The sequence below is a fragment of the Erpetoichthys calabaricus genome, chromosome 18, assembly GCF_900747795.2.
Source record: "Erpetoichthys calabaricus chromosome 18, fErpCal1.3, whole genome shotgun sequence".
In the NCBI taxonomy this organism is placed as follows: domain Eukaryota; kingdom Metazoa; phylum Chordata; class Cladistia; order Polypteriformes; family Polypteridae; genus Erpetoichthys; species Erpetoichthys calabaricus.
The window spans coordinates 74,523,874-74,551,734 of record NC_041411.2 but is presented as its reverse complement, the minus strand read 5'-3'; the positions used below and the strand labels follow the sequence as shown (position 1 = coordinate 74,551,734).

Below are 27,861 nucleotides of genomic sequence, written 5' to 3'. Positions count from 1 at the left end.
GTGCTGAGGCCTGTGGGTGGAGTGGTGGCTCTGAGGCTAAGGATCTGCACTGCCGGTTCCAATCCCGTAAACGCCAGGAGTGACTCTACTCTGCTGGACCCTTGAGCATTTTATTTTAGCATTTGAGCCCTTGTGAATTTCCCCTTGGGATTAATAAAGTTATCTATCTGTCTATCTGTCTATCATATTGACTACATTAAAATTAATATCTATCTATCTATCCTACCGACTACATTAAAATTAATATCTATCTATCTATCTATCTATCTATCTATCTATCTATCTATCTATCTATTGCAAGGCCCTTACCCTGCAATTGGTCCTTCCTGGGTATGACGTTAACCTGAATCCAGCCATGCATGTAGGCCCTCCAGCCTGCAAGGAAAACTTGGGGGTTGGTGACAGAACTGGCACTCCAGTCACCATACAAAACCTCACACTGTTCCACTCCATCCGAACTACTGTGGTGCTGAGGTGTCACCTGTTGCATGGCTACACTCTGGTCCCAAACTGGGATCCTGAGGTGATTTGTCATGTGATGGGTGATCCTAATCTCTCTCTCTCTGTTGATTTACTTACATTTCAACCCATCTTAGACAGGTAGCACAGCTAATGTGTTTCTAAAAGGATTAAACCCCTCTGGGCCAGTTGTATTATACACGAGATGGTGCAGAACTAGTGCGGTAGTAAGACCAGACTTCACGGTACAGTTCTAGCACAGGTTAACCAATCCCAGCCAACACAGGGCGCAAGGCAGGAACCAATCCTGGGCAGGGCGCTAACCCACCGCAGGACACACACACGCACACATAAGGGACAATTTAGGATCGCCAGTGCACCTAACCTGCATGTCTTTGGACTGTGGGTGGAAACCCACGCAGACACAGGGAGAACATGCAAACTCCATGCAGGGAGGACCCGGGAAGTGAACCCAGGTCTTCTAACTGTGAGGCAGCAGCGCTACCACTGCGCTACCATGCCACCCTGTCTTAATATGTGCACCCTATAAGTTGAATAACGTTAACTAGGAGATTAGAGTCTAAATTTAGCATTGTCACTACATTGAAGCCATTATCAAGAACTCTTGCTTTCAGCAAGTGTGGGATTAACCTGCGCCTAATCAACTCCTGATGATCCTGGTGTAGTATAAAATAGTCAGCCTTGAGTTTATCTCATCTCCCCTGCAGTGCCCACTCCAGGTGGCACATTTTCAAGAATGTAGAGAGTTCAAGTACTTTTGTGTTTAGGCATTTATTTGGCATAACTTGCAAGAAATGTGAACTGACCTGTGGATGAACTCGGCTAAGCAAGTGTGAGATTTGTTCATCTTCCCAGTAAAGGTCAGGATTTACTTCATTTTGCAGACTGTTTTAGCCTCATCTAACTGAGTCACTTTAGCAGGGGTGTTGAACTTTTGATTACTTGAATGTGTTTTGTTTTTTCTAATGTAATTATATTTTGTTTCACTTGCGCCATTTCTTTTAACCTTTTCTTTCTCTACAGGTTTACCAGATTGACACCGGTCACTATCTGTGCAGAAACAAATATTATGGCCGCGGACTGTCTACCGAAGGATTTAAACATGCTTTGTACCAGTTCCTCCACAATGGCACTCATCTCCGCAAGGACCTCTTCAAACCTATCTTAGGCAAGCTACTTAGCCTGAAAAATGTACTGGAAAGGCAGGCTTCTTATCGTTTCTACTCCAGCTCTCTTCTCGTCATCTATGAGGGGAAAGATGAGACGGCCGAACCATTGTCAAACAAAGCAACAGATGCTGCAGACGTTCATGCAGCCCCAGCTCCTCTCCCCGAGGATAACACTCGTCTTCTTCCAAATGTAGATGTCCGCATGATAGACTTTGCTCACAGCACCTATAAGGGTTTTCGTGATGACCAAACAGTCCATGATGGACCAGACAGGGGCTATGTGTTTGGACTGGAAAGCCTCATTGACATTCTTGAATGCATTCAAGTGGAGAACCAGTAGGTGTGCTGATCTTAGATGCTATTTAACATAAGGGAGGTATCCATAAGGGTAAATAAAAGTCAAGGAGAGCACAACGCTGCTGCTGCAGTAATGGTGAAGAGTACCACTGACACGCACTTACAAGCCTCTCTTTCCAGGTTTGGAATTTGCTATGGTTCCTAAAGTTGCAACTGACTCTCTGCGGCAGACAAGAACTCTAAACTAGGACAGCACTGAATTCTGTCATCATATACGGCCACTGTGTGGCTAACATGGACAGCTGCTGGCACCACAGGGCCTGTCCCAGGAGTGACATGGAAAAAAAAATTCTGTGAATGGCCTCGCCAGATTCTTTAGATTCAACTTTTAAGTTTTGGAAAAATTATATTAGATTCTATTTTCGTATTCTCTTCCTCCAGGTCCATGACTGCACTTTTGTCGGGTGTGTTACCTAAGCAAGCTTTTTAAGCAGGCTCTGCTAGTGTTGCCTCTGAGCCATACACATTTATTCTTGCCAAATGTCGGCTTTAAGGACAGACTCTGATGTGCGAACGCTGTAAGCACATGATAAAAGCAGCAGCCCAAGCAAGTCACCAAAGTGTTTTGTTGTTTTATAAATCTCTCTCTCTCTCTCTCTCTCTCTCTCTCTCTCTCTCTCTCTCTCTCTCTCTCTCTCATACATGTATATAATATTATATAATATAATATTATAAGGTGAAACATCATGACATTGTAACCTACTACAGTATGCTACCAACCAACTAACCAACCACTGCCCATTGGCTCGTCAAGCCCTGCAAAGCTCTTGTAACCACTGCTCAGCAGACGATTAGCAGCATCTGCCTTGTGTTTATTTCTCCCAGTTCAGCCGACCACTGCCTCACATTTTTGTTCTCGTTGGCCTCTGTGTAGCTTATTTTAAGCCCCGACTTTCTTGTAGTTTTCAATATGGCTAACTTTTAGATTGGTTTTAGAAATGAAACGTGCAGTTCAGGTGTAGTTTATAGTTTAATTTTAGCAGTTTTCCTTGTTGGCAATTATATACGCTTTACGTCATGGGCTTGTGTGTGGGCTGTGTTTCGCAGTATTGAGAAAAGGGGAAGGTGGGCTGCAGCCTGACTCATTTCAGATGATTAATGGTAAAGCTGCTACACGTTATTTTCACACTGAAAACCGCTGACATGGAGTATAAGCTGAATTTGTATTAGAGCAGACTCTTGCCAAAGTGTGTGTGTGTATTTCTATGTATGTGCATATATAGTAATACACATATACATACATATATATGTGTGTGTGTGTTTGTGTATTTCTATGTATGTGCATATATAATATATATGCACATACATATAAATACACAAACACACACACATATATATATATATATATGTATGTGTGTGTGTGTATGTATGTATGTATATATATATATATATATATATATATATATATATATATATATATATATATATAATGTACGTGCATATATAATATATACATACATATATGTGTGTGTATGTGTGTATTTATATGTATGTGCATATATAATATATATACATACATATATGTGTGTGTGTGTGTATTTATATGTACGTGCATATATATAATATAAAATATGTGTGTGTGTGTTTATATGTAGGTGCATATATAATATATATATATATATATATATATATAATATACACACATATACATACAAATACACATATATATATATATATATATACATACATATAAATACACACACACATGTATGTATGTTTATATATTATATATACACACACACACACATATGTATGTATGTATATTTATATGTATGTGTGTATATAAATGTATATGTGTGTGTGTGTGTGTGTGTGTGTATATGTGTATATATATATATATATATGTACACATACATACAGTGTGTTTTGTGTATGTGTATATGTTTTTTCTTTTTAAAGTATTAAACTAGTAGGTGCGTCAAGCGCCACATTGAACATTACATTAAGTGTCATGCTCTGATAGGCAGCTAGCCATGCCCCATTTTCATGAGCTGTTATATCACATAAGTGTTGTTGATCATCGACTGGTACTTGTGCGCTGTAAAGCCAAAGCATTTTGCATAGTTTTGAGGGATAGTTACCATCCTGATCCGAATACAGAAAGGGATGCAGTCCATTTTAAAGTATGAGCAGTAAATTGTAAATTGCAAAGTAACCTGCTGAGGATGGACGAGTACAGAAACCCTCCAAGAGACTTCTAGCTCATCATTCTTGTAATGAGAACCATGCAACTGCAGGTTGACTTGAGCATAACCATAGTAGCTCACTCACAGCTTTTTAACGTGTCTGTCTTCAGATTAGTGAAAAGCAGCAGTCAGGTGCTATATTGAGATGCGTAGAGGCCCCTGACATCTGTCATTATATGTTTAAGCACCTTGCTTTAACATGCCAATGCATTTTATCTTGATTTTGAGGGATGTTGAGTATCTTGATCAGAATACAGAAAGGCAGGCAGTCAATGAGCAGATTTGTACAACCCGTAGTGAAACAGTAAAGCAACTTCTACAGGGCAGACCTGCATGGAAACCTCAGGGAGAGTTCAACATCCTTGTAATGAGAACTGCGCATGCGCAGGTCGGTTTGAACACGACAGATACCGTACCACGTCCTTGCTTTTTAACACGTCTGTCTTCGTATTATTGAAAAGCAGCAGTAAGTTAGTATATTGTGAAGCACAGAAGCCCCTAAGATCTATCATTACATATTTAGGCATCCAGCTTTGATATGCCTAGAGATAGAAGAACACGGGATCTGCTAGTCCAACTAACCATTACCCTTGTTCTTGAGCCGTTTTTATATAGAGTTGTTGGTCATCTACTGTACTTGCCTGCTATAAAGCTTTCACATTTTGCTTGGTTATAAAAGAAGCTTAGTCCTGATCAGAACATAAAATGGACTGCCTTCCTTTCTGAGGTTTGTGCAGATTTGTACACCACCATAGTAAGATAGTAAAGCGACTTATTAAGGGATAGAATGGCACAGAAACCACCACGAGTGTTGTAATGAGAAGAGTTCAATTGCAGTAGGCCTCAGCGTTATATAGTAGATATATATATATATTATATAAAATATCATTATACTGTACTAACTTGCTGCTTCTTGACAACACATTTGTTTCCAGGTAAGTGAAAGCAGCAGCAATGCTATTATATTGTGACGCAGAGATGCAGTTTCCTGAAATACTGTAAATTTACCGTGTTGTAATTTTTATAACTTTTTGCAAAATGTAGTTTATTCAGAACACACATTTTCCTTTAGACCATGCACTTCATTGTGGTTTGCGTAACTAAGAAGTGGTGACGTGTTTTCTTGCATCACCCCATTCAGTGTCGTGACGGTGAAGGCTCTTTTTCAGACCCTTTTACTTAGCAGTAAGTGTTTTTACTACAGGGTTCCAGGTTATGTGCTGGATTATGCAGTGACCATGACCGTATTCTTGGTCTGCCTGTCTGTCCTGATCACATTAGCCATGCTGCTAAGGAAGTGACACGTTAATGCCTTGCAGTGTCGGATTTAAACTTATGTATATCCTCAGGTAATCAAGGTTCACTTAGACAGGGGATCCTTGCTTCATATGCACTCATGACTACAGCCTTTTGAGATTGAGAGGAACCATCCACTAAAATGTCGTGCCACTATTGTCAGTCTTAGTTAGCAGAGTCTATTGAATTTTTTTGGTTTCGTTGTGCTATCCTTACTTTTACTACAGTAGAGCAGGCAGGAAGAGGAGGAGGAAGAAGAAGAAGCCACTCACCGAGTGCTACGTGCTCCTGTGACGACGGCTCAGTTGAGAGAATGTTCGAATCGTGTCAAGCACGGTTTGACAGGAGGCGACCAGGCAGATTCGAGGCAAGTGGTTTAAAAATTAGATTTTGATCTTCTTGAGAAGTTGGTTGGAAGTAATAGCAAGCAGCATTGCACTCCTCCGTTCACAGATAACACGGTCAAGAGGAATCTGTGATCAATGAAGCGGCTTAAAAGCACAGAAGAAGTGTTCGCTGAAGCTGGGTGCTGTTTATGGATTGTTTTATTTTTATAACTTATTTGGACTGTTAAGTATTCTTTTAATGTACAATCTAATAAATGTAGGATTTAGATGAGAATTCCCATTCCAGTAATTAAAAATTGTCAATTGTACTGCTCATATGCTTAGCAAGAAACGTTTGAATAGTTTGTCCGTTTTCAGGCCCTTGACATTCTACAATGTTTAGAGATGGCTGTGTTGAAACACCATTTGGTGATCGGTGTATAAAGAATGGGTTTATTTTGACGTCAGTGTTAATTTTTAACAAAATGAGGGAGGATCATTTTTCCAGTTTGTCACGGAATAGCTAAGACGTCCATCTAAATGATTGCGTGTGAGGAGGCATTAACCACGCATCTAAGATGTATGTTGCTCCAATATTTTGTTAAGAGCTCCACTAAATGACTGTTTTCCTTAGTATTGCGAAATAAAAAACGGCAGCCCTCTGATGTCTGGAGTACACTCCTCAGGTGACCATTGCCCCCCTAGGCCCAAACCTCACAGGGCTTTTATATTTGCTTCCTTGAACAACGCTGTGCTTGCGTTTCTCACCATTTGAGTTAAGGGATAACTCTCAAATGACTCATTGAAGTTCCCCTTGGGGTTCAATTTCTTAAGCCATCTCTCCCTTTCGAAGAATTCTGTGTTTGGGCAGAGAGGTTTGGGTTTTGCCCCCAATGCTGTGTCACATGGGTTTCCATTTAATTTAGGCGAGTTTACAAAAGCACTGGAGTGTCAATTCAAACGGTCTCTTTTTAAATTGAATAAAATCCTTAACATCACCATCATGAGAGTGGAAGCCTTCTGAGGTATACTGCGTTTTGGGGAAACGTTTTACGTCATTTTTCTTCCTTTTTGCATGGCTAACTACTTAAGAATGATGTTATCCTAATGACGGTTTTTGAATGTGACGAAGAAAACCGTATGTGAGAGTCCGTGATCTTCGGAAGATCTTCACACAAGTGTCGAAGGGTTTAAGAAGTATGCAGCATCGGAAGGGCTCTGTTACTTTTCAAGTGGAATTTTTAACATTAGTGGATCAAACACCCTGTGAAATGGGTGACAACACATGGGAATTGTCTGTTTCTTTTGAACTGTCTGCAGTGAATAAATATCCTGTCATCTTATGCCACAGTCTCAATAAATTGCATTGTCAATAAACGATTTTTGTACACTTGTGTTTTAATTGTTTCAGGTTATTATAAACGGGTAAAGTCAAGGGTGGTTAAAAATGTGTGATGGCTGGCCTAGTCCTGACTGACTGGACAATCGAAAAGGACATTCAGGATTGCCCCTTTCTTCACTTTTATTAAGCTTCTGAATTTTTAATTACTAAGGGGCTTCGCCCCTTGCTCGCTTTGCTCGCCAACCCCCCTGGCCTACGCTACGCGCCGGCCACTTCACATCTCTGCCGCTCGTGTATGTGGATTTCACTTTCACCAAACAACAAATCTGTTAATTCTCGCAGATACGCCTCTTCATTGGGAAGAAACACTACTTTTCCCTGATGGCAACACGAAGTTAGACGATCTACAAGTCCCCGACTTAAATTTTAAATCCGAACAATATATTCAATCTCTTTCACGAGTAATAATTTCCGTTTGTTTGCATTAATGCGATCTTTACTATCATTATTTTGAGACTTTCGAATTTTAGTACTTTAATTATCTCTAACCTGCTCTGCCTGTGTATCGCACCAGCGTTTTTGAACCTCTCTACGACGTTCTACTTTGTCATCTACTCTTTGTATTTTATTTAAATCTCTTGGCAGAAAGTCTCGTCTCACGGGACTTGAAAGTATCTCTCTGAAAAAGTCTTGTCTTATCCCAGGATTTTTTAATATAATAAGAGATTTGATATACAGGTATACCATGTTTAACGCAGTTTTATTAAGTGCGGGTTTTGAATAGCGCTCTTATTTTGGATGCGAACGCCCCTTGAATACTGTGCTTATAAATTTGATTAGCGCGTTTTTTAAAAATTGTGCGAAAGGGGAAACGAGAGGTTGCGACTGAACGTGCAAGTGTCGCCGTCCCCCCTACGCCCAGCTCAGCAGCCATAATGGGCATTTGATCTCTCACGGAGTCACAATTCAGTTGCCAATGGTCACCATAGAGCGTGGACGTTTTTCTTGCATATTTTCGCCAGTTGTTCACTTTTTTATCCTTTCTTTTAAGCGCTTGCCCTTTCCAAACATGAACAAGCAAAAGCGTGAGTCCTCATTGGAAAATGAAAAGAAGAAAGCTTATTACTTTAGATGTGAAGCTTGAGGTTATTAAAACATACGATCATGGCGAAACAAAAGCAAACATTGGCAGAGAACTCGGCTTCAATGAATCGACTATCGGGACAATTTTAGCAAAGGCAGATACCGCGACCAAGGAAAATTGACATTAAAGACTGCAAGCATGCAATCATTGTGTAATGGAACTCCGATTATGATTGAAATGGAAGATCTCTGAAACAATTTGATGCAATGTTCTCTAAGTTTGAAACCCTTAAACATCAAATTACTGAAATTGATCATGATGTTGGCAGAAGTGCGCTCGTCTGCCGCAACATAAAGTCAAATTTCTTGTTACAGACGGATCTATGAGAGCCAGAAGAAAGAACGAACAGTCCAAATGACCCTCCATAAATTCTTTTCTAAAACATGATTTTAGTTTTAATCGATAAAGATTCTGTTTGCATTTTGACTTTTATTTTATACACACAAATACGAGTACTTTTCCATGTACAGTAGATTTTCCACATTTTAAATGGATTATTTTTTCCCATTAGTTTTTGTATTTAATTAGCTTTTGCATAACGCGTCTATATCAATGGTTTAATTAAATCTTTTTAATCAAGGGATACCTGTACTTTGTTAATCCCTGAGGGGAAATTGTCTTTTCGCATGACCTCAAGTGGTCCGAGCGCAGGGTCAGCCATTGTACAGCGTCCCTAGAACTACAGGGTGTCCCAAAAATCACAATACCGTTGTGCTTGAAACTTTGTGAACCCTTTAGAATTTTCTGTATTTCTGCATAAATATGACCTAAAACATCATCAGATTGTCACTCAAGTCCTAAAAGTAGATAAAGAGAAACCAGTTAAACAAATGAGACAAAAATATTATACTTGGTCATTTATTTATTAAGGAAAATGATCGAATATTACATATTTGTGAGTGGCAAAAGTATGTGACCCTTTGCTTTCGGTATCTGGTGTGACCCCCCCTTTGCAGCAATAACTGTAACTAAACGTTTCCAGTAACTGTTGATCAGTCCTGCACATCGGCTTGGAGGAATCTGAGCCCATTCCTCCGTACAGAACAGCTTCAACTCTGGGATGTTGGTGGGTTTCCTCACATTAACTGCTCACTTCAGGTCCTTCCACAACATTTCGATTGGATTAAGGTCAGGACTTTGACTTGGCCATTCCAAAACATTAACTTTATTCTTCTTTAACCATTCTTTGGTAGAATGACTTGTGTGCTTAGGGTCGTTGTCTTGCTGCATGACCCACCTTCTCTTGAGATTCAGTTCATGGACAGATGTCCTGACATTTTCCTTTAGAATTCTCTGATATAATTCACAATTCATTGTTCCATCAATGAAGGCAAGCCGTCCTGGCCCAGATGCAGCAAAACAGGCCCAAACCACCACCATGTTTCACAGATGGGATAAGGTTCTTATGCTGGAATGCAGTGTTTTCATTTCTCCAAACATAACGCTTTTCATTTGAACCAAAAGGTTCTATTTTGGTCTCATCAGTCCACAAAACATTCTTCCAATAGCCTTCTGGTTTGTTCATGTGATCTTTAGCAAACTGCAGATGAGCAGCAATGTTTGTTTTGGAGAGCAGTGGCTTTCTCCTTGCAACAATGCCATGCACACCATTGTTGTTCAGTGTTCTCCTGATGGTGGACTCATGAACATTAGCCAATGTGAGAGAGGCCTTCAGTTGCTTAGAAGTTACCCTGGGGTCCTTTTTGAACTTGCCGACTATTACACACCTTGCTCTTGGAGTGATCTTTGTTGGTCGACCACTCCTGGGGAGGGTAACAATGGTCTTGAATTTCCTCCATTTGTACACAATCTGTCTGACTGTGGATTGGTGGAGTCCAAACTCTTTAGAGATGGTTTTGTAACCTTTTCCAGCCTGATGAGCATCAACAACTCTTTTGGTGAGGTCCTCAGAAATCTCCTTTGTTTGTGCCATGATACACTTCCACAGACTTGTGTTGTGAAGAGCAGACTTTGATAGATCTCTGTTCTTTAGATAACACAGGGTGCCCACTCACACCTGATTGTCATCCCATTGATTGAAAACACCGGACTCGAATTTCACCTTCAAACTAACTGCTAAGCCTAGAGGTTCACATACTTTTGCCACTCACAAATATGTAATATTCGATCATTTTGCTCAATAAATAAATGACCCAACTATAATATTTTTGTCTCATTTGTTTAACTGGTTTCTCTTTATCTACTTTTAGGACGTGAGTGAAAATCTGATGATGTTTTAAGTAATATTTATGCAGAAATATAGAAAATTCTAAAGGGTTCACAAACTTTCAAGCACAACTATACACTTCCTTCTTTTCTATGTCGTTCCAGGTATCATTCGGAGAGAGTTAAGCCATCAGCATATGACAACTTTGGCTTTGCAGTTTTTGTAAGCGTATCATTCCCGTAACCATGGCGCCCCTCCCCACTTTGCCAGGTTAGTCAGATTTCTTGAACATCAAGTTTCCTGACTGATGGATCGGTCCCCTCAAATGGGCTCCGTGCTCCCCTGACCTTACACCTTGTAACTTTTTTTTTTTGCGGGGCTATATCAAAAGCAAGGTGTATGCCACTAAGCCCCGTAACCTGTCACAGCTTAAGGAAAGAATCTGCACGGCCTGCAGTGAGGTCGGGGAAGAGATTCTGCAAAACGTCGGAGAAGCTTGTGTCCGAAGGTGGCTGAAAGTTGTCAAAAATGGAGGCACTCATGTGGAGGTAGACTTCAAGGCGGTCGAACGTGATGGCAAGCCTAGCAAGTAAAACTGCAACGACTCCTTTTGTTGATGCTAGAAATATTAATAAATTCAGTTTCTTGTGTAATTTTTAGGAATTTTTTAAAAAGTGTATAGTGACTTTTGGGGCACCCTGTATTTTCAGGTTAAGGGCTTCATTCAAAGGTACCAACAGAGTAGGATCCCTTCTGGCAGTAACTGGATTTGAACCGGCAACTTTACAGATACGAGATCCTTCACCACCACCCTGCCTTTAAAAGTTTTTCAAGTCCTGGTCAAAAATATTGGCGCCCCTGCACTTCTCCCAGAACATTGTTGCAATTGCAGCTGCATTAGTATTCAGGTTCCTTCTGTTTATATTGGAACAACACAAAAACGCAGAAATGAAGTCTAATCTGCTCTCATCCCACACCCAACTTCAGAAATTGAACAAAGTTATGGCCACTTAATATTTAGTAGTACACCTTTTGGAAACCATAACTGAAATGGACCACTTCCTGTATCCATGAATGGGTTTCTTACATTTCTCTATTGGAATTTTGGTCCACTCTTTCTTCCCCATCCACCAACCCCACCAAACTCCTCCAGGTCTTCTTCAAACTGCTGTTTTGAGATCTCTCCACAGATGTTCTGTGGGATTTAGATCTGGCCACTGCAGAACTCCCGGGGTCTTTGTCCTAAATCTTTTCGAGGTTGCTATTTGAAGTATGTTTTTGGGTCCTCAGCTTGCTGGAAAGACCCATGATCTCTGATGGAGACCCAGCTTTCTGAGCTACATTGCGCTCCAGAATTCTTTGGTAGTCTTCAGATTTCAGGATGCTATGCACATAGTCTAGGCATCCAGTGCCCAAAATATCTGTGAACCTCCACCATGTTTGACGATCGGGTCAGTGTTCTTTTCTTTAAAGGCCTCGTTTAGTTTTCTGTAAAAGGTACAAGGCCACTGAACCTTCTCCCTGGAGGATGTTGGCTTCTTCAGGTAAGTTTTGGCAAACTCCAGTCTGATTTTTTTTTTTTTAAGGTCTCTGTGTAGGCAGTGGGATTCTCCTGGATCTCCTGTCATAGTGTCTCATTTCATTCAGATTGTGACAGATGATGTGAGCTGACCCTGATGGCTGCAGGTCAATTTGAATTACTTTTGGAAGTTGATTGAGGTTCTTCCATCAGTTTTTCTCTCGCGTCCACATCCAGGGCGGATAGGCTGTAAACGTCTCAATGATGCTGTGCACAGTGGAGGTTGGAACATTAAGATCTCTGGAGATGGACTTGTAACCTTGAAGTTATCCACACTATTCAGCAATTTTTAGCTCTCAACTCCTCCGAGCATTCTTTGCTCATCTTTCTTTTCTACAGGTGTGTGGTACACACGGACACAAGCACTGAGTCAACTTTTCCTAATTTAAACTGGTTGCAAGTATGATTTCTATATTGCCAGCAGTTTAAATACAAATTAAAGGAAAATCACATGTGTAAAATGCAGTTAAAGTTCCTATAATTTTGAAAATGTGTCAATAATTGCATTTAGTCCATTCCAGGTGTTCTCTATGAAATGATGAGATTTGAGTTTTTTCTCTACTTTTTTATGGTGTTTCAATGCAAGCAAGAGGAATAAATGTGTGAATATCAAAGCATTTGTAATTGTAACAGTTTTCTGGGGGAAGTGGTGCATTTTCTGAAAGAAGTGGAGGGGTGCCATTATTTTTGAATGAATAATATTTAATAAGTAGGTTATTTATAAGACTTTAAATTTATTAAATCAGTGATGCACTTCATATTATTATCCTTCACTACTACCTACAGCATCCTTCAGTAACCAATGGGTTCCGTAAGCGTAAAACACATCACTTAACAGTAAAGTTGTGTCATTTTCTAACCTGCTTAATCCAGACTGGGGGCATGGGGGGAGCTGGAGCCTATCCCAGGTAGCATTGGGTGCAAGTCAGGACAGGGTGCCAGACCATCACAGGGGGGATTCACACACTAGAGCTGCTTTAGTGTTTCCAATTCATCTAACCTGCATGTCTTTGGCCAAGGGAGGAAACCCACGTAGACATGAGGAGCAAACTCCATGTAGGGAAGCCCCAGGACGTGAACCCTGGTCTCCTTACTGGGGAGCAGCAGCACTTACCATTGTGTTCCCCTTAATAATAAAGTGTTTCAAGTAGATACAGTAATATTGGCTGACAGGCAATTCAATTGCCTAAAGGGAAACCTATATTAGTACTTCAAAAAGACAAACCGTGTCATTTGTTAAAATCTCATGAACATATAGCTTGATCAATTCCAGACATCTCTGACCTTCCATTTAGAAATATTTAATGAAGAAAACTGAACAAAGAAAATACATTTTGGCACGTGGTCACGAATAAATTTCCCACGAAGACTTCCACGCCAGGCTCAAGTCCATGAAGGTGACACGGTGAGAAGGACAGGCTGTCAGAAGAGCAGCATCTCGACTGTTCGTTATAATCAGAAGCTTGCTGTCTGTCGGACCAGGTTAACGAGAGCACAGCTGCTCTTTCAAGTTCGAAATCGCCGCCCCTACTTTGAGCTCCGCCTTCATCAGGCGTTGGATTGGTTTAGAAATGTGACACTCAGTGAGCCGTCTAATTGTTCCCACCCACTTTTAAGCAAAATTCAATCAGTGTTGTCTCCAGACTTCTGTGTCTGTAGTATACGCCTGGCTTCAGCGAGCCTATCAGCGCACATGCCGTTTGCTATGAAATTCGTAAAAGATGTGTTAATGTTTATTTTGCGCCATCTAGTGGAATGACAAATGCAATGCATTTTTTTTACTAAAAATGCTCGTGATACGCCATCTGTCGGAATAACAGTGACATATAACCAGACGGACACAGACAAATGCTTTTATTAAGGTGGGTGCAATTTGGTATGGGATTCAACCAGACGGACACAGAGAAATGCTTTTATTAAGGTGGGTGCAATTTGGTATGGGATTCGTGAAATTAGTATTAATGTTTGTGACGTGCTATCTATTGGAAGAACAAATGCAATGCATTTTTACCTTAATTATTTGTGATTCGCCATCTTTTGGAATGGCAGTTACATAGCAACTGGACACACAGAAACTTTTTTTAAGGTGGATGCAATTTGGTATGAGATTCGTAAAAGCTGAGTCGTGTGTGATGCGTCGTCTGTTGGAATTACACACGCATTGCATTTTATTACAAAAAATGTTTGCGATGCGATATCTTTTGGGTCCAAGTATGTTCCATTAGATCATTAGAAACAGTAATTGGCGACTAATTTTGAAAGTAGTTGGGGTGAAAACCGGGAGCCTCTAGAATTGAGTATGAGATAAACCAGGGGTAGGCAACGTCGGTCCTGGTGAGCCGCAGTATGTGCAGGTTTTTGTTCCAACCCAGTTCCTTAACGAGAACTCAATTATTGCTGATGAAGCACATATTGCTTAAGTGACATTTTGATGCTTCATTTTAGTGGTCTCGCTTGTTAAGGTTCTCCAACCTTAATTGCTTATTTCAATCTTAAACTGCTGCATTCAGTGTTTCAATTGCTCCTTATTAGCAATAAGACGTAAAAGACAAAGCAGCCAGCAGTTCTCCAGCTAGCTTTTTTCCAATTACATCTGTGTGTGTTCATCATGCACTGTTTGATTTAATAAAACACTTAATAGAAAAATGTGACAGACTGAAAATGATCTGTTTTAGGCTTCATATCATTTGGATGATATCTTTGGAAAGGAAAAAAATCTACGATATAAGAGCCTTACATTGCACAGACTAACAAGCCATAAAATTAAATATGGTCTGAGATTGGCAATGATTGGTTTCTAATTAAGCAATTGGGTTGGAATGAAAACCTGTAGCCACTGCGGCTCACCAGGACCGACGTTGCCTACCCCTGAGATAAACAAACGTGTGTCGTTGCCATCTCCATGTCCAACATTTCATCAGCAAAGCTGTCATAGTGGAAAGGTGTGGCGATGTCATTTACCTCAGCCTCCTGGTAAATCGGTGTGAAGTATTTAGCCCGCAAATTGATAATCTTCATAAAACACTAGATGAATGCTCAGTTGTGATTTACATAAGGTTTGAGAGCTTAGCGAAGCAGTTTCCCCGCTTTATTTTCGTATTTCCACGAGGAGACTTTCAATGCTCCGAATGCGCGTGCGCTGTGTTCAATGTCTCTGACGTCACAAAGAACGGAAGTGTGTTTCCTGCCGCCAGTGCCCGCCACTTATGGATGCCGGAGGAGGGAAGTGCAAGCGACTTATGAATACTGTAAGTTTAAGTTGTGCGACTGCTAGTATTGATGTGCCAATTTGTAATGTTATAATTGCGTTTATCATTGTGCGCATTTTATGAGAGCTGGAAATCATAGCTACGATGTAACAAAACTGATAAAAGACGCGTTGTAAATTACCTCCGATAGATTTTTACACGCATAGCGAGCAGTCTGACTTATATAGGTACGACGTCCTGAGAAATATGCAAAACGCTCGAATAACTAGGGCAGTGTCCTGTGTTCGTTACGAACACGCATAGGCTTTTTATTCTGTGAGATGAAGCAGATATTAAGGCCTTTTTATTAATGTATGTTTTGTATGGACATTCCCGCAACTTCACAGTGAGTCACCTCGCTAGGCTCCTAGCAACGGGGTTTATTCTGCGAATACCTGGTGGAGGATCTGTTATGTGAAAATTTACCAGAAACCCTGGGCTTTACATTAAAGTTTGATATACAGGTAGGTATATTATTTGCTGGCCGTTGTTTCTTAACTACAGAATCGTCATCCAGGAGCCTCTCTTCGTTGACATTTTTGCCCCTTTAATCCAGGAAACTCTCTTCTCGTGGTGTTCTTCTTCCAGATGTTATTCTCTGCATCTTGTTCCCAGCAAAAGGCGTACTGGCACTGCTGCTCAAATCCAACTGCTGACTTCGGGGGGCACGTGCACCCCAGTTCTTATCTTTCCTCCTTAACCACTGCCAGAAACATAACTTTTTCTGCATCCTTAGCCTGCTTATTCAGAGTCTTCCCATATTTTGTTTTAGGTACCTTCAAAATTCAGCTTGATGTTTTTTTGGAGAAATTAGGTAGATAGGATTACTGAGCTTTGCTAGGCTGAATGGCCTGTTCTTGTTGAAATTCCTGTAATGTCCAAATGAATTTGAAAAAGTTACAGATATTGTATAATTAAAACATAGTATTTTATGTATGTATGTATGTATGTATGTATGTATGTATGTGTGTGTGTGTGTATAATATATATATTCACGGCATTCGTAGTCTGAATCACAATCTGATTGTATGGGTGGTTACTTATATATATATATATATATATAATTTTTTTTTTTTAACAAGTTATGTTTTTAATGGACAAACATTTAATAATGGAATGCAAAAAATGAAATTAGGCTAAGTCTACATTGTAACAGATGAAAACAACATTCCTGTTTTATTAATATTTACTAATAAGGGCAGTTGTATCATGTAGTGTATTTAACAACTTTCTTTGGACACATGGGTGGAGTGGTGGCTCTAAGGCTAGGGATTTGCACTGGCAACCTTGCCAGTTCGAATCCCATAACTGCCAAAAGTGACTCTACTTCATTGGGCCCTTGAGCAAAGCCCTTAACCTGCAATTGCTCCGACCTGGGTATGACGTTAATCTGCATCTAGCCCTGCAAGTAGGGAAAACTTGGGGGTTGGTGGCAGAATTGGCACTCCAGCCACCGCGAAAAATCTCACACTGGTTCCTTTCCACTTGTGTGGTGCTGAGGTGTCACCTGTTGCATGGCTAAACTCGGGTCCCAATCTGGGGTCCTCAGTTGGTTTGTCATGTGGTGGGTGCTGCAATGCGCTGTATCAGCACGTGCTCCTAACCATTGACACAGGGCGCCAAAGAAATTTTATAACTCAAATGTACTGCAGTTGTTTCCGTATTTATACCTTAAGTGTTTTGACAGTTTAAATTACTTATTATTGATCATACTTTCATTTAGGGATGGTGATCACAATTAACTACTGATTGCATCTTAAAATGAAAACAGAAATATGCTACCTGCATTAGCTAATTGGTCAACAGCATTCTCCATGAACATTTTCTAATGTAATATTCTTATCGAAAGTAAAAGAGTGTTGATTTTTTTTTTCTTAACTACTCAATAATAACTATATATCTACTAGTTAAGTTTTAATATTTAAACCAGGGTTCCTCAATCACAGTCCTGGAGGTGCGCAGTGGCTGCAGGTTTTTGTTCTAACCTAGTTGCTTAATTAGAAAGCGATTCTTGCCAATAATTTAATTTCATGGCTTGTTATTGCTTTAATTCTTCTTTGTCAGCTCATTCTCATATCCTGGATTTTCTTTCCCTCTCTAAGGATATCATCCAAATGATTTGAAGGCTAAAATGGATGAGCAATTCTCAGTCCTTCACTTTTTCCTCTTCAGTTTCCTTCCAAGTATTTAATTAAACCCAATAGTGCATGATCAATGCACACAGGTGTAAATGGTCACAAGCTAAATGGAGAAATGCTGGTCTCTTTTGTCATTTGCATGTTATTGCTAATTAGGAGCAATTAAAAGCCAAGAATATGGCTGTTTAAGACTAAAATAAGCAATAAGGGTTCAAAATCTTAATGAGCGAGACAACTAAAGTGAAGCAGAAGTGTTACTTGAGCAATAAGGGCTTCTTATTAAGAACCTGCAGCCACTGCAGCCCTCCAGGACTGTGATTGAGGACCCCTGATTTAACCAAATGTTTCTGGAGTATGTGGCAGATTTAAATTATTCTGCTTTAATTGGATTTTGAAGTCGAACACACAGAATGTAATTTAAACCTCACTACGATATTTCTTGACATTCCTTTCTAGGCCTGAAAATGCTGTCCCCTTCTGACAGAGTGTCCCTCCGGCAGGTCGATGACCCTCTTCCTCAAACCAGGACTCTTTTCACTGATGACACTGGCAGTCCCATGCGCTTCTTCTTGAGACCTGGCACCCTGAAGCGGCGCTTTGCTTCTATGATTGAGCAGGGTGGTGGAGTCATCTGCCGCGTTCAGGAGCCTGGAGCAATATCCTTGGTTGACTCAAAAGAAGCAGAGGAAAGTGGCAATTTAGAATCAGTTTCAACTCAGTTTATCATTGATTGCATAGAAAGAAATGAGAGGCTAAATTCTGAAAGCTACAAGTTTTCAAACAGGAGAAAACGTAGTCTAAGTGGACGCTTGAGAGACACCAGCCGAGATTCCCCTTCCACAAGTGCGGAACATTCTTTTGATAACCGAAAGTCCAGCTTATCTGGACGGGTTTCATATAGCAAAGAGGAGGACGTGGCCATCTTGGAATATCTAAAGAAACATGATGCCAGGGATTATCTGGTTAAAGGAAATAAAATCTGGCAAAGGATGGAGAAGGAAGAGGTAACCAGCCACACTTGGCAGTCAATGAAAGATCATTATCGGAAGTATCTGGCCAGGCAAAGGTCTTCTGACAAGAATGAGGAGTACATTGCAGCTTCTAACAAGCAAGCACTAATATTCTCCACACCGAAACAGCGAGAACCCAGCAAACAGTCCTTCCTATGTCCCTCTGCAGTAGTACCTGGTGAGTATAATGAGGTACCGTCTTTTATATTATTTACACTTGAAGGACAGTGAGTTGCAAAGCGATTTCCTTAATGAGGCTTTACCTGCAGGGAGTGGGTTTAGTCACTGAGCACTTGAAGAAAATTTCACTTTTTCGGTTCTCATATTAAATTTACTCATTTATTGAAACATGCAGACTATGAAAGTGCATGTATGCAAAACTGAAGCAATTGGTACACTGTTGTTTAATATTTTTTCGAGCATTCCTGTGGCAAATTCTTTAAGTCGCATTCTATAAGTCGCATTTAACTTTTCCTACTTTTTGTTCTTTTCCCCATTCAAGTCACTTAGATTAAGTTATGTTGAGGTCGAGACCAGGCTGATACTGTTAGTCGTCCATTTGTAGACTCCCACTTCAAGTAGCTCTTGTGTTTGTAACTCGTTTGGAGTAATTATCATGATGAACGTTTAATTCTCTTGGTAATAAGTCTTAAAGGCTCAGCATGATCCTTAATGTTTATTCATGCTCTTTGCATTCCTCTCTTGATGCTCTTTGTTGTCGTGAATTATGACAACAGTTGGAGAAATGCAAGCTTCCCTTAGATACAGTGCATCCAGAAAGTATTCACAGCGCATCACTTTTTCCACATTTTGTTATGTTACAGCCTTATTCCAAAATGGATTAAATTCATTTTTTTCCTCAGAATTCTACGCACAACACCCCATAATGACAACGTGAAAAAAGTTTACTTGAGGTTTTTGCAAATTTATTAAAAATAAAAAAACTGAGAAATCCCATGTACATAAGTATTCACAGCCTTTGCTCAATACTTTGTCGATGCACCTATGGCAGCAATTACAGCCTCAAGTCTTGTTGAATATGATGCCACAAGCTTGGCACACCTGTCCTTGGCCAGTTTCGCCCATTCCTCTTTGCAGCACCTCTCAAGCTCCATCAGGTTGGATGGGAAGCGTCGGTGCACAGCCATTTTAAGATCTCTCCAGAGATGTTCAATCGGATTCAAGTCTGGGCTCTGGCTGGGCCACTCAAGGACATTCACAGAGTTGTCCTGAAGCCACTCCTTTGATATCTTGGCTGTGTGCTTAGGGTCGTTGTCCTGCTGAAAGATGAACCGTCGCCCCAGTCTGAGGTCAAGAGCGCTCTGGAGCTGGTTTTCATCCAGGATGTCTCTGTACATTGCTGCAGTCATGTTTTCCATAATCCTGACTAGTCTCCCAGTTCCTGCCGCTGAAAAACATCCCCATAGCATGATGCTGCCACCACCATGCTTCACTGTAGGGATGGTATTGGCCTGGTGATGAGCGGTGCCTGGTTTCCTCCAAACGTGACGCTTGGCATTCACACCCAAGAGTTCAATCTTTGTCTCATTAGGCCAGAGAATTTTGGCCACTCTACCATACAGGCCTGATTGGTGGATTGCTGCAGAGATGGTTGTCCTTCTGGAAGGTTCTCCTCTCTTCACAGAGGACCTCTGGAGCTCTGACAGAGTGACCATCGGGTTCTTGGTCACCTTCCTGACTAAGGCCCTTCTCCCCCGATCGCTCAGTTTAGATGGCTGGCCAGCTCTAGGAAGAGTCCTGGTGGTTTCAAACTTCATCCACTTACGGATGATGGAGGCCACTGTGCTCATTGGGACCTTCAAAGCAGCAGACATTTTTCTGTAACCTTCCCCAGATTTGTGTCTCGAGACAATCCTGTCTCGGAGGTCTACAGACAATTCCTTTGACTTCATGCTTGGTTTGTGCTCTGACATGAACTGTCAACTGTGGGACCTTATATAGACAGGTGTGTGCCTTTCCAAATCATGTCCAACCAACTGAATTTACCACAGGTGGACTCCAATGAAGCTGCAGAAACATCTCAAGGATGATCAGGGGAAACAGGATGCACCTGAGCTCAATTTGGAGCTTCATGGCAAAGGCTGTGAATACTTATGTACATGGGATTTCTCAGTTTTTTTTTTTATTTTTAATAAATTTGCAAAAACCTCAAGTAAACTTTTTTCACGTTGTCATTATGGGGTGTTGTGTGTAGAATTCTGAGGAAAAAAATGAATTTAATCCATTTTGGATTAAGGCTGTAACATAACAAAATGTGGAAAAAGTGATGCGCTGGGAATACTTTCTGGATGCACTGTATCTGAGGAAGTAGAGGCAATAGTTAGCCTTTTTGACAAGAGGTGTCAAATAGGAGAGAGATTTGTCTAGAGATTGGCGCTGCAGAGTCATCTGATAGACCTCTTCTCTGTAAGCTATCTTGTCATTGTTTGTGATCAGGCCTGTGATGATGGTGTCATCAGCAAATTTAATGATGGAGTAGGAGCTGTGACTAACCCCACAATTGCAAGTGAGCAAGGAGTACAGAAGGGGGCTCACTGCGTTAACCCTGTGGAGTGGTCCTGCTAAGGGTCAGCATGGATAATGTGATTCTGCCAATCTGAACGTGCTGAGGTCTGTTGGTTAGGAAGTCTAAAATCCAATGGCAGAGAGCAGCGCTGAGCCCTAAATTGATGGATTTGGTGGTCATCTTTGCTTGGAAAACACAATTAATTGCTTAGATATAGTCTGTAAACAGGACACTGGTATAACAGTTTTTATAACCCAGATGTGCTAAGATGATATGGAGTGCAAGGGAAATAGCATCCTCTGTGACAATATGCAAGCTGGAGGCCATCATGACTATCTGGAATATTCTTTTTAATGTGTTCCAATACCAGTCTCGCAAAGCACTGTTTTAAGATTAAATCAAGAGGCATTTAAGTACTGTTCATCACTTTATACTGCATTTGTCATCATCAGCTTGCCCAGTTTCTTACAAAAGTTTTAAAGTAAAAGTGAAAATAATGCATATGTGACAATTTCTATGAAAATAACAATCTCTTTAAATTGTATATCCGGTAAACCAAACCCAGGGTTGGGCGAGCGAAGCGAGCAGGGGGCAAAGCCCCCTAGTACTTTTAAGATTTAAAGATATTTTATAACAAATAACAAACCTATCATTAACTGTGCTCACAAATATGTTTCTTATCAGGTGAAATGCTTGGTAATGCTCTGCTCCACAAATGGATTAGATAGCAAGTATTCACCTGCCTGGCTTGAACTGATAAAAGTGCATCTTCATCCTCACTCCTGCCACCAACAAGCAAACGCGGGACAAGGCATGTCTTTTTCCTGTGTTCCCTTGCTGTCCCAAATCACAGGTTTAAATATTCATACATTTTCAAATATGCTTAATCCTTTGCAGAGTCTAGCCAGAATTTACCCACTAATCAGGGTGAACCCACAATTCACTTTTTGTAGTAATCTATAGGCAGACTTCTATTGCTTACAAGTCCAAGCACAGAAACATTACCTTTCAGGCACAAACTAACACTAAGTCACATTTCTTGTTTACTCTTGCATGCACAGATTTGCCAGGTTTTACAATAGGAAATTTTTTTTGCATTTAATAGTGTTTGCAAGCTTAATTTTTGTCACACGGATAAAACTTATGTCTTTCTTGAAATATGAATTAAAAAAATATGAAAGGTCTAAAGCAAGGGTTCCCAAAGTGGTCGATATTGACCCCCTGGGGTCGATTTGAACTTTCTAGGGGTCGATAGTTCCAATGAAAAAATTTGGGGGTCAACGACAGCAAAAATAGACCCCCTTACTACTGCTATTTGTTTGTTACTTCAAAATATCTATGATTCCAATAGGTACCTAATTAAGAAGTAAAATCATTTAAAAAAAACACATTACATACCAAATTTGCGAACGAAAAGGTAAAATGTGTCATTAAAAGAGTCACACGTAAGAATGCATGAAAATACATGTAGCACAAACATGTCTGTTCATTGTCTTATCGAACATATCAAAGCAAGTGCGGATATGAAAAACCATTGCATGTAATTAGGGGGTCGACGGTTTTAAAAGTTTTTGGTAAAGGGGTCTGCGGCTGAAAAAAGTTTGGGAACCCTTGGTCTAAAGCAACTATATGTAAAACAAGAATAAGCATAGTGTAACCATGAAATATGCTATGTATTGCACAACATAAAATATGTACTGGGGGTTTCGAGTGAACCTTCATTAATCATAGTACAGTGGTACCTTGAGATACAAGTGCCCCAACGAACGAGTATTTTGAGATACGGGCCGTCACTAGGTCGATTTTTTTGCTTTGAGTTGTGAGCCAAAATTCGAAATACGAGCCATCAAAGAGCTTGTCGCCGCACATTCCGAGGAACTGACGACGGAGGAGTTGACGGAACTACAGACGTGGCAACGGTATCACGGAGGAGGCAGAGGCGGAGGAGGTTACCTCATAAAGTGAGATAAAGGAAGTGTTTGCAATGTGGGAAATGGTTTCGAACTTTAAAGAAAAGAAACACCCTGAAAAAGTTGCAACTGATTGTGCAGCAGCTCTATTTAATGACATTTGCCTAACATTTGACTTTCTTGAAAAGAAACCCTGAAAAAATAGCAATTGATAGTGCAGGGGCGCTATTTAATGACACTTGCCTAACTCATTTTAGAAACAATCTAAAGGGGAGGACTAAACAAAGCTCCTTGGATAGGTTTCTGTTAAAACGCCTTGAGAATCAAAGTGAGGAAAGCGTGGCAAAAAAGAAAAAAACTAGTGAAGAAGAAAATTAAGTTAAGCAAAAGTGAAAGAAAAAAACATTACAATACGCTAATCGGCTTCATCAACATCTGTTTATTTCCTCAGATTCTCTTTTATTTATTAGGTTTTATTTTTATTGTATACAATATTTGTTCATTATAAATACATTTTTCTTATGTTGACAACATTTAACAAAAAATTGGGGTGTGTTTTTGGGGGCTGACAAATTAATTTCATTTCAATTTCAATGGGGAAAACTGATTTGAGATACGAGCATTTTGACTTATGAGCTCAGTCACGGAACGAATTAAGCTCGTATCTCAAGGTACCACTGTGTGTGACATTGCTGCCTACAACAGGTATCATTCAGTCATTCTGATTTGTTATGTTTAGTTCAGGATTACTCTGATCTTTGCATTTTGTTACTTGAATCTGTGAACAATCACTAGTTTTGTATGACAGAAATCTAATTATTAGGTTTACTTCAGTGCAGAAACAACCACTATGTGTACCAGGTGTGACGGCGCATGACATGCAAAGCAAGGAAGCCCTGCAAAAATCAAAAGAAGACACAAATTGCAAAGAACTGCTAAAAACTGGAGGACAGAGCTTAGAAAGCAGAGAGAATGAAACTGCAAAGAAGAAGTCGGGGATTCTTCTGAATTCTGTCTCCGAGTTAGAGGTAAGGCAGGATAAACCCACCTCAGATGATATTTAAAATGTGCTATGTTTATTATTTCATGTTTTTATATCTTGTGTGAAATAACCATACATATCTATCAAAAATAATAGGAATAGCATGATGTTTTAAATATGGCTGTTCCTTTAATGTTAAGAGAAAAAACAAATATTGGTACAAATAGAGAATTGTTTTATGAATTTTTTTCAATTGTCTTTAATACATGCCCACTCTTGTGCAAGCAATGTCAAAAAACTATTAGTAAGACATACAGATGAAAAACACATAGTCAAGTAAGCTTCTTATTCAGTTTTTGATGTTTTCATTTGTCCATCAAATTCCCATGCTTGTTCCTCTGCTAGGTTGTAGTGAGGTATTTTGGAAGGAATCATGTCTGAAGATAAGAGGAACAAAGCTAACACTTGGAGTGAGGGAGAGCTCTGAGATGGGTGTGTAAAGTGACCTTTGTAACAAACAGCATTTCTACTTCTTTAGCTGTATCTGTGTTCTATGTTTCCAGAGTGAAAGATGTTTCCTAATGCTATGTCTGTATCACTTTAGATTAGGTGTCCCTAATTATGCTGTAATTACCATGGAGTAACTAGGTGTTATTACCTTGTACTTACTGTGTAACACAGTGTAATGCTGTGATTAAGCACTCACTAGTAATTGTTATTCCCCATTTATACATACTAGGGGGTTCTGCCCCCTGCTCGCTTCACTCGCCCACCCCCAGGTTTGGTTTACCGGATATACAATTTAAAGAGATTGTTATTTTCGTGGGAATTGTTACATATGCATTATTTTCGCTTTTACTTTAAAACTTTAGTAAAAACCATATTTGGAATTAACTTTACTTCAAGTTTGCATTGAATTTTGATTCTGTGTTTGGACTTACATTGCGACAACGCAACGTATGACTGCCTGTGAGTGAATTTCGTTTCTTTCTCTCTAATAAATAAAATGACTTTTTCGAATGTTTGTCCATGCTCTTTCTTCTTCGCTTTGTTGTTGACGTGTCATCTAGAACGTATAAAATTATTGTCCTGATAAAATTTATAAGAGCTGAGAGAGCAGGAAGAATGTCTGCCAAAAGCATTCACACGACTGAGGTTAGATGACTGTGGTCTTGTTTGAAAATACTTTGTAAGTAGGGCGTGACTTGAAAGAATCTCATGTTAAAAGTCTCCGTCTCACGGAACTAAATACCACGCCATTGTTTTTGGAAACTTTTAATTCTCGCTGGCAACACCAGTTAGACAATCCACAAGTCTCCTACTTAAAGTTTAAATCCGAACAATATATTCGATCTCTTTTCCCTGTTCCGTTATTTGACCGAGTAATAATTTCCATTTGTTTGCGCTAATGCAATCTTTCCTATCCTTTTTTTGAGACTTTTGAATTTTCGTATTTCCATTATCTCAAACCTGCTCTGCATGTGTACCGCGCCAACATGTTTATATTCTTTACAACATTCTACTTTTGTCATCTATTCTTTGTCCTTTATTTCCAGCCCTGGACGTGGTTAAATCTCTTTCTCACGGGACATACAAGTGTCTTTCTGAGAAAATCACGTCTCGTCTCCTTCCAAGATTTTTTTTAATAATAGAGAGATGTACTTATTAAAATTGTGGAATAACAATTACTATTGAGTACTTAATTATAGCATTATTGCATAATACACTAAATGTATACAGTGTATATATGTATATAAGTTGTAGAATAACAATTACAAGTGAGTGCGTAATCACAGCATTGCACTGTGTTACACAGTAAATACAATGTAATAACACCTAGTTGCTATGTATTTATACAGGTAATTACATGGTAAGTACAGCATACTTAGGGACACCTTATCTAAAGTTGGTACCACTATGCCTTACTGCTAATCTAATTTTTTAGAAAATTTCCTTAATTGATGCCTTCCAGTTGTATTCAGTTATGCTTTTTATTTCTATGTGTCATTAACCTGGCCATGTCAACTTGGCACATGTTGGTTGATTCTGAGGTTATGTGGTAACAATTGTGGGTATAGTGACATTGTTGAGGGGTGACTGGGCTTGTGGTCTAGAGTTGTAACTAAATGAAATGTAAATCTGAGCAAACTATGGATTTAAATATGTGACTGTTGAAAGGGGGGAAGCAAAATGGTCAAAAGTTTAACACTGATGTCTAATAGAAACCGGGTGATAAGTCCATCCACTCTTTGGGTCAGATTTGTACGTTCCCCCTGTATTTCTGAAGGATTTAAAAGTAATTGATGACTAAGTGTGGATATGCCCTGCAGTGAACTGAAATTATATCCAAGATCTTGTCTCTAGTAGTTCTGATATCAGTGAGCTTGCAATTGATGTGAGTTTGGGAAATTAATGGATAAATGGATGTAATGAAAGTAAATTACATAATCACACAAAGTTCTGTTTAATGAATCTATTAACTGTCTTTCAGATTAGTAATTTACCATCTGATGATGAAACTCCAGAACTTGATGTGAGCAGTGAATGCCCAGGTAGAAGTAATGGCACTGCCAATCAAATCCACAGAAACTCAATTCGGAGTGAGGTTTGTGAAACCAGAAATAATGAAATAAATAAAGGATCCAAATCAGAAGGTGCAAAAAAACCCACCACTGGACTTTCTGACTTTGTGATGAATGATGACTCGCATGTTCAGGTTTCACAAACACAAGACGATATGCTCCCCAGTTCATACAGTCCTTCCCAGGCAGAAATAGACAGTGCTGTTAATGCTGTGCAGATTCTGCAGGAAGAGTTCTCCCAGGACCTTACTAATGTCATGCAGGCGCTCTTGAAGAACAGTGGTGATGTCACTGCTGCCAAGCACTACTTACGCACAGGCTGTAGACCAGATCACAGACCTCTTTGGACAAGACAAGATGACCTTTCTCTGTTGTCAGGAGATCCTTCACAAATAAAACGTCTGTCGGAGAAGTATGGAGATGAGAATGTAGCGAAGAGAGTGGCATTTTTAAAAACGTAGACTCCTGTGCTGTACTATTTTAATACGTCTTTCATCCTGTAGAAAAACTTTACATATTGTAAAAATATCATGTTGAATTATCATAAAAAGAAAGGACTTAATCTGAAGCAAGATTTGATAATCCAGAAATAATCAAGTAGCAGTAGTTATACTGAAACTGTTCTTTTTAACATGTGCATATGCACACCCTTTTTTTTTTTTTTTTCTTTTTTTTTTTTTGCATCCATCCAGAATTTACTAAAATTATGGTATTGTGTCTGGTTAGAAATCTCCTTGATATTACTTTATTTTGTAATTAAAGAATTAATGTGTACTGGAAGTTCGCAACTCTTTCCGCACTAAATGTCGCATGCTTTGGATAAAAGGTTTATGCCCTGCAGTCTGAAATAAAGTGATGTTTGTGGTGTTTGGCTTCCAACATATTAATTATGAAGATGGTGAACATATATATGTGTGTTTATATATGTTTATATATTTCTTTTCTTATGCACAGGTAATTCAGCTGTCTAACGAGTTTTTGTATCCACAGCTGTTTTTCCAGGAATCTTTCAGGGTAACCTCTCCCGCCATAGAATCAGCAAAAGCACTATTCATTTTATTTAGACATCACTATTATGTCCAATTTATAAAAAAAAAAAAATGGGATTGGTAAGTGTACATGTGCAATCGTCAAAAGCCACAGTTGGCAGCCACAAACCATTTAAGAGATCATTATACTACAAAACAGAAATAGTTCTCCACTTCCCTTAATATGAGATCAGCTTTTTAGTGTAGTCTTTACTCATTTACTGTTTGTGTGGTTGTTTCCTCCAAGATGTCTATAAATCACCTGCAGCTTGAGTGATTTTGAGATCTAAGTACATTGTCATATGCTAATGGACTGCAATTGAGTTTAAATAAGGTGTAACTATTTTGGCTATGTGTTTTGGAAAATTACTGTTCTGTGCTCTGCATTGA

At 39.6% G+C, this 27,861-nt stretch overlaps 2 protein-coding genes and 1 long non-coding RNA gene across 5 annotated transcripts in view; all 3 read left to right on the top strand.

Annotated features, from left to right (window-relative positions):
* ip6k1 (inositol hexakisphosphate kinase 1) overlaps positions 1-3,222 on the top strand; it is a 58,144-nt gene extending 54,922 nt beyond the window's left edge. For all 3 annotated transcript variants that reach the window (XM_028825361.2, XM_028825362.2, XM_051921026.1), the window contains one exon: positions 1,504-3,222. In XM_028825361.2, the coding sequence (XP_028681194.1) occupies positions 1,504-1,989 (486 nt within the window). In that variant the 3' untranslated portion in view covers positions 1,990-3,222. The remainder of the gene's footprint in view (positions 1-1,503) is intronic.
* A 490-nt stretch (positions 3,223-3,712) lies between these two features.
* Positions 3,713-6,291, top strand: LOC127526211 (uncharacterized). Its single transcript, XR_007933848.1, has 2 exons — positions 3,713-4,324; positions 4,664-6,291. It is a non-coding gene; the product is annotated as an uncharacterized LOC127526211 (long non-coding RNA).
* An 8,888-nt stretch (positions 6,292-15,179) lies between these two features.
* terf2ip (telomeric repeat binding factor 2, interacting protein) lies at positions 15,180-27,334 on the top strand. The gene is made up of 4 exons (XM_028825356.2): positions 15,180-15,294; positions 17,889-18,620; positions 23,714-23,907; positions 26,353-27,334. Exons 1-4 carry the CDS (start codon positions 15,195-15,197, stop codon positions 26,902-26,904), a joined length of 1,578 nt encoding a protein of 525 aa, XP_028681189.1. The 5' UTR covers positions 15,180-15,194; the 3' UTR covers positions 26,905-27,334.
* The last annotated feature ends 527 nt before the right edge of the window (positions 27,335-27,861 follow it).

Excerpts from the sequence above, each read along its gene's own strand:
- terf2ip (XM_028825356.2), top strand. The coding sequence starts at position 15,195 with ATGTCTCTGACGTCACAAAGAACGGAAGTGTGTTTCCTGCCGCCAGTG. Across the intron at positions 15,295-17,888 it reads GCAAGCGACTTATGAATACT|GCCTGAAAATGCTGTCCCCT; the intron begins GTAAGTTTAAGT and ends ATTCCTTTCTAG. Across the intron at positions 23,908-26,352 it reads ATTCTGTCTCCGAGTTAGAG|ATTAGTAATTTACCATCTGA; the intron begins GTAAGGCAGGAT and ends ACTGTCTTTCAG.